This window comes from Cannabis sativa, chromosome 4, assembly GCF_029168945.1.
Source record: "Cannabis sativa cultivar Pink pepper isolate KNU-18-1 chromosome 4, ASM2916894v1, whole genome shotgun sequence".
NCBI classification, from domain to species: Eukaryota; Viridiplantae; Streptophyta; class Magnoliopsida; order Rosales; family Cannabaceae; genus Cannabis; species Cannabis sativa.
In genome coordinates, this window is record NC_083604.1 from 75,589,298 (window position 1) to 75,597,005 (window position 7,708).

At 33.5% G+C, this 7,708-nt stretch overlaps 1 protein-coding gene across 1 annotated transcript; it reads right to left on the bottom strand.

Annotated features, from left to right (window-relative positions):
* Nucleotides 1–333: 333 nt before the first annotated feature.
* Nucleotides 334–2,385, bottom strand: LOC115712351 (protein JINGUBANG). Its single transcript, XM_030640622.2, has one exon. The coding sequence runs from the start codon at nt 1,986–1,988 to the stop codon at nt 549–551; it is 1,440 nt and encodes a 479-aa protein (XP_030496482.2). The 5' UTR covers nt 1,989–2,385; the 3' UTR covers nt 334–548.
* Between the last annotated feature and the right edge of the window lie 5,323 nt (nt 2,386–7,708).

Here is a 7,708-nt window from a genome sequence, read left to right on the forward strand (position 1 = left end):
TTGCTTTGCACTTTGCATTTAGATTTTTTTTTTTTTTTTTGGAAGGATTTAGATTTCAGTCAAGGTAAAAGTTAAATCACAAAATCTAAATATAATTTATTTTCAATTGCTTTCAAATTTAAAAATAATTAATGAAATTAATTATATATATTTTTGAAAGGTATACATACATGTATATTGTATGAGGGAAGTTCTTGTGTTTTTATTGATATTTATATCTTTCAATTCAAACAATTCAAAAATAGAAAATTCCATCTTCCCACCTCCCCAAACATTCTTTTCACCATTTACTTTGATTCGAGGTCTTCTTTAATCTTTAAAGATAAATAATAATAATAAAATATTTGTTAAATTAGGGAATTACTACATATTCCAAACAACAACATTGGCCTAACATTCACTTACATTTCACACACCATAACAAAAAATAGAAACAGAATCGAATTCCTATTCACTTCACCCATTAAATACAATAATAATTATAACAATATCAAAAAAGATTTTTTTTTTCTTTTAATGAAATATCCATAATTAATTAATTATCTAAATTAATATCTTCTGGAACTCGTGTTCCTTGGAAGAGTAGCAAAACTAGGAGCCATGCCAAACGACGGCGTTTTATCATTCCCATCACCAGAAGAACAATGCTGATTTAGACCCAACGGTTGTGCTTGTTCCGAAGCTCTCCACATCTTCACCGACTTATCCAAACTACCACTGTAAACAATCCACCGCCTCTCTCCTCCACCCTCCTCCGCCGTATTATTATTATTGTTATTATTTTCCCTCTCTTTCTCGACAGCCAAACACTTTACTGGTCCCATATGACCAGTTAAAACAGATAAACAAATGTGGTCCCCACCTTTAACCCTTTTCCAAACACAAATACCCATATCAGCCGAGCCACTAAACACCAAGCTTCCAGCCGTAGCCAAACACAGCACAGCCAACTTATGACCCCTCAAAACGCCGCCGTGTGATAAAGACTTATCTCTCTCCCAATAGTTAACGGCTCCGTCTGATGATCCACAGTAAATAAAAGTCGCTTCTTGATTAACCGTTAAAGCCGTAACGGCACACTCTTGTTTTAACAGCGTTTGAGAAAAGAAGTGTTTCGTTCCCTTACCTTGATATTCTCTCCGCCACACTTTAACGGTTCCGTCAGCTGAGCCTGTGAATACCAAACCGTCGAAAGCCGTTACTAAAGCGTTAACGGCGTCATCGTGAGCTTGAACTGATTCTAAGCATTTGAAATCGGAGACTTTCCAGACTTTGAAGGTTTTGTCCCATGAAGCAGAGTAAAGAAGAGTACCATCTTCGCTCAAACTAAGACATGAGATTGCATCGAAGTGTTTAATCCAAAGAACGTTACGATGTCTTCTAACCTCCACGTAATTACTCGGTTTCATCGAACATTTTATGTAGTTTTTCAATGTGGGCAAAGTCCCAACTCGTTTATAATTCGGCGTGTTCTTATTCGAGACTTTCCAAACTCTGATCTTTCCATCTTGATGACCGGTAAAGATTCTGTCACCCGAAATAACTATGGCTTTAACCAAACCACTGTTTGATTTAAAACCAGCGTATTCTCTCTGGTTTTTCCATACCCTGATGTTCTTGCTATCGGAACCGGTGTACAACAAGTCACCGGCGGCGGCCAATGAATATATGTGACCTTCTTCTCTGACGAGAGAACCCATAAGGACGTTGGAGAAGTTGTCATTTCCCGGAGATGGATTATGGCTGACGTGGGTTGACCAAGGTGATTTGGCGTATGGTGACATGGAGCCGGAAGCTTCGTCGTCTACACCTCCGGCGGCTGAGTCACCAAATGGGTCAGTTGGAGGACTTGTTAATGGAGTACCTTCGTTATTATCACGGTCGTCAAAATCTTCAGAGTTCTTTAATCTGCCGAATCTTTGTCCTCGGCTACTGAATTCATCTGTAAATATACGACCCCCTGTTCTCGACGAGCTTTTCTTCATCATATTTTATAGCTTCATCAAAAAATAATAATTATATATAAATATAATACATGTGCGTGTATTTATTATATATATATAAGTAGTAGCTATGGAAGAAGAAAGGAATAAAGAAGATTTCTTTTTTGTACGAAGGAAACCGAAAGGGAAAAAACAGAGTCAATCGAAGAGGAAGACAGATAATAAAGGAATGTTTATTTAAATTTCTTTCTTTCTATGATATTATTATTATTGTTATTATTATTATTATTATTGCCAAAAGGAATAAGAATTGAGGAATTTTCTATGATGGTTGGTTTGAGAGAGAGAGTTGAGGAAAGAAAGAATGGTAATGGTTGAAGAAAAGATTATGTCCTGTAATGTTAAAATCTATTTTTGGTAATTTTCTAAAATAAAAACAAATTCTAAAATGTTCTAATTGGATGGGTTCCTTGTCCGGTTGTAAACAAAACATTCGTTACGCTGTTGAAATTAATTGAAAAAAATGAGTCACCTTTCAGTTGACTTGTTCAATTAAACATCTCTTAATTGTGTATTAATGAAATTAATAATTTGTTAATTTCATAGACTATATAACTATTTTACAAGCCAATATTGCATGGTGATAAAATCAGTCATAGACTCGTAGTAATTTAATAAATTAACTGTAAACTTAGAAATGTGATTAAGTAAAAAGATATTATTAACTTAGGATATAATGTTTGGTTACCAATACCATGCACTTATTTCTTTTATTTAAATATACATTTTACTTCCACCTATTTATCTAGTCCCCTTTCAATTTTTTATTTTTTTTTTAAAAAAACAATTTTATTAATAACAATTATCTAAAATAATACCATCAGAATTAGAAAAGTAGTCAAATAATTGTATAATTCCAAGATCGTTTAATAAAAAAATTATATTAAAAAAAGTATAGCATCACAGTTAATCTAAAAAATATTTATATTCAGTTTCATCTACCGCTTAGAAGACATAACAGTAAAAACTATTGCAGTAGGTGTTGGAAATTATTTTATCAGGATCTTAGATCTACTCACAAGTATGTTGATTAACACCCTAAATATGAACTTTCTAAAACGATGAAATAAACACATATAAAGTTTAGGAAACCTTACATTGTGTGCAGCGGAATATAATGACTCCTTCCGTTTAGATATCTAGCCCTTGATTCCTTTTTGTAGCAGAGCATTATCAATATCTGAACCTGGATCTCTTTCTCTGATTCTTTAGTGCTGAAACTCCCTCTTGCTGAAAGTCTTTCTTCACGATCTTACTCACTATGATTGAGGTATCACTTGCTGTGTGTGGGCACTACTCTAACACTAAGAATTTCGAAATTCAAGAGGGAAGAAAGAGAAGAAGGTGGCGGCTAGGTATAGAGAGAAAAGGCTCAGGTTTTTCTCTGAAGGAAAAAGTAGAAAATTTAGTGTGTATTTCCTGAAGACTTCACTATCTATTTATAGCATTCCACTAGGGTTAGGTTTGAATTATTTGGCATTAAAATAATGAAAATATCATAGGATAATTCCTATAAAAGTGGCCGGCCATGCAATGTGGATTTGGGCCTCACTTTTTGTAATTTTGCAGTTTTATCTTTTCTGCATCTGATTTTCTCAAAAATGTCAATTTTCTAATTCAACCATTTAAATGCCAATTCTAACTATTTAATAACTATAAATAATTATTAAATAATATTGTCATTTATCATATTTATTAATTGAACTATACAAAGTATCATAATTAACAAATATGTCCCTAAAACTCTTTCTTTACAATTTCGCCCTTACTTAGTGAAAAATTCACAAATAGACATAGTCTAATTTGAGAATTATAATTGATTAATCAAAACCAATTATATGAGTCTTACAAGCAATATTATCTCAACTAGTGGGGGGACCATGAGTCTATATAACCGAGCTTCCAATAAGCAGATCAAGAATTTATAACCTAAATTCACTGACTTATTAATTCTTCGTTGAATCCACGCATAGAACTTAGAATTGCACTCTCAGTATATAGAATGCTCTATATGTTCCACCATATAGACACATCATTAGTTATCCATTGTTATAATCCTAATTTGATCAATGATCCTCTATATGAATGATCTACACAGTAAAGGGATTAGATTACCGTTACACCCTACAATGTATTTAATCCTTAAAACACTTAACCCCGTATAAATGATATTTCAGCTTATGTGAAATGAGATCTCCACCATTTATTTTCGTTTGGTCAAGCTCGAAGGAGATCATCCTTTACTTACTATTTGCCAGATAGAAGCTATAGATTCCATGTTCATGTTAGCGCTCCCACTCAATTGCACTACCGTGTTCCCAAAATGTACATATCACCCTGACCTAAAAGTAGGCTTAACTAACAAATCAAAAATTACGAATAGCCTCTCGAGATTGAGCCTAATCATAATAGGATTAAGATCATTTGATCTAAGATCAACTAGACGATATTGACTTGAATAGATATTACGGTAAGTTTAATAAATCTAAGTCAAAGTTCAATATCGGTCCCTTCCGATGCATACTCCATGCATCCAACCTGAGCTTTACTTTAACCAATTCTCTGGAAAGAACATAGCATTTCTCCACATGCAAGTAAACTCTGTTGTAGATTATCATATCAGTAAAACCCTGTGTCTGATAAATCTAGGAAACTTTATTCACATAGTCATGTTTACTTTCCAATGTGTTAACAGCACAATAAACAGGATCAAGTATGTGAAAAGAGTTTCAGATGAATTCATACATTATGTACATATAATCATGAAATAAATCATGTGAACCATGCAACATTAAATGTTATTTCTGATCTATATTAATAATTAAATTTGATTATATTGAAATGAGTTTTATTTAGGGCATAAAACCCAACAGTAGGTTCATTCAACCTCCTAGCTTGAGCACTCAATTATTGTACAAAGTACGTAATTGCACTATTAACAACCCGTCAATTGTAGAAAACTTATTATTCCCAACCACTAATAGCAATTTGATGGCGAGTCATCGAATAACAAAGAAGAACCAACAACGAAACAAAACAAAATAAAATCATGTCACACAGATAAAACTAAAACACTTAAAACCATGTCACAAAGACAAGATTGTAAGAAACTCAAAACCATATCACAAATAGAAGACTAAAACACTCAAAACCATGTCATAGAGACAAAACTAATCATAGTAGCGAAAATCGAATCACAATAGCAAAACACAACCCTGATCAAGCCGCACTTATGTCTTGAGAAGGTTTGCGGGCCTAGCTAAAAAAAAGACAACCTCCAGTAAATATAAATTTAAGAACAAAAAACTCTAAAGAATATGAATAGTTAAATTCATTGATTTGTCCCCTTTCAATTCTTAAAATTCTTGTCATGAGATTTTTTTGGACAAAAATAGTACATTACAAAAAAAAAACCATTACACATGAGGAAAGACAAATTCTCTAGATCAGGCCTAACATTAGGTATAAGGGCTATGTTCAAAAATATGGAAAAAATTATTAAGGTTATGCCACTAAATATTAGGGGTGTACATCAAACCGCTCAAACCGCCCGCACCGCAAAAAAAATGCGGTTTGAAATTCTTCGCGGTGCGGTTACGGTTTGAATTTTTCCCAAACCGCGCGGTGCGGTGCGGTTTGCAGTTTTAAATTATTAAACCGCGATTCAAACCGCACCGCACCGCATCTTTTAAAATTTCAATTTTTATATTTATTTTATTAAGCCCATACATATGAGCCCAACCCAAGCCTATAAATCTTAGGGCAAAATCCATAACTCTTCACAAACTCTCTCTTCTTAGCAACAAACCCAAGCCCATACATGTGTATTAAAATTTGGAGTTGGAAGTTTGTGTTTGTTTTATTTTTAATCTATTGATGTAAGTATGTTAGTTGTGCATTTATATTGTTGTTGGAACTTAATTAGTTTCAAGTTTGTTATTTTGATTTAAGTGTGTTGTTGAAACTTTAAAAAGATTATTGACTTATTGTTGTTGTTATAACTTTTATTAGTCTCAAGTTTGTTGTATTTTCTTAAGTGTTTTGGAATAATTATATTAATGATAGTTTGATTATTTTATGATGATTTCAAAAAAAAAAAAATTGTGATAGTTCAAACCGCATAAACCGCAAAAATCGCACCGCACCGCATCATTTTTTGCAGTGCGGTTTTTGCGGTTTTTTAGTATCGCAGTGCGGTTTGGAAAATTGGAAAAACCGCATGTGCGGGTTGGTTTGAAAAAATAGTGAAAAACCGCACCACCCGCACCGCGAACACCCCTACTAAATATAGCATTATCTAACCAAATCAAACTAAAAATATGGTTTTTTTTTTTTAAAAAAAAAAAACATATAAAACATTGAAAAGAAAATCTGAATTCAAGATTCATAAAAAATAAAAACTTAATTAAATTACCATAAAAATATTAAAATTCCCTTTATATTTACAAATAAAACTATAGTGATCGCCGAAGTTGTCACTCATACCGAAAAAGTCACCGGAGTTTACTGCCGGCACCGGAAAAGTCGTTGGAGTAGCTTTTGGTGTCGAAAAAATCGCCGGAGTTGCTGTCAGCGCCAAGAAAATCGTTAGAATTAACATTGTCGCCGGAAAAATCACAGGAAAAATCACAAAGAAATAGTTTTTTCATCAAAAAACCAATTTCTTGGTGATTTTTCCAATCATTTTACCGGTGACAATGCCAATTATGACGACTATTCTGGAGTTTGATGTCGGTGCCGGAAAAGTCGCCGGAGTAGCTGCTAGCGTCAGAAAAGTCGTCAAAATTGACATTGTCAACGGAAAAATCACCGAAAAATTACTAAAAAACTATTAAGAAACTGGTTTCTTGATGAAGAAACCCATCAAGAAACCGGTTTCTTGGTGATTTTTTCGGTAATTTTACCGGTGACAATGCCAATTCTGATAACTTTTTCGAAGTTTGTTGTCGGTGCCGAAAAAGTCACCGGAGTAGCTGCTAGCGTCAGAAAAGTCGTCAAAATTGGCATTGTCAACGGAAAAATCACCAAGAAAGTGGTTTCTTGATGAAAAATCACAAGAAAAATCACCAAAAAACTGGTTTCTTTATTCTTCATCAAGAAACTGGTTTCCTCTTGGTGATTTTTCCAGGTTTTTACCGGTGACAATACCAATTCTGATGACTTTTCTGAAGTTTGCTGTCGGTGCCAAAAAAGTCGCCGGAGTAGCTGCTAGAGTCAGAATTAGCATTTTCAACAGAAAAATCACCAAGAAAGTAGTTTCTTCATCAAGAAACCAGTTTCTTCTTCGAAACTAATTTCTTGGTGATTTTTTTAGTGATTTTTTCGGCGACAATGCCAATTCCGACGAATTTTCCAGCGCTGGTAGCAACTCTGACGACTTTTTCGATACCGACCGCTACTCCAGCGATTTTTCCGTCGCCGACCACTACTTTGGCGATTTTTCCAACACCGACAATAACTCTCGTAACTTTTCCGACATTAGTGACAAATAAAACTTTCTAAACAAATAAAAACATTAAATATAAGATTTGAAAACTTAATTACGTATATATGACATATCAAATACCATAAAAAGACCTAAAAACAAAAAAATATAAATTGGTCAAATTTAAATGTGCCATATTTATCATAAGAATCTTTAAAATCTCATAGTAAGTGTAATTTCCTCTAGGTAGGTATAAACAAATTAAGTTTGTGCTTATGGC

Excerpts from the sequence above, each read along its gene's own strand:
- LOC115712351 (XM_030640622.2), bottom strand. The coding sequence starts at position 1,988 with ATGATGAAGAAAAGCTCGTCGAGAACAGGGGGTCGTATATTTACAGAT.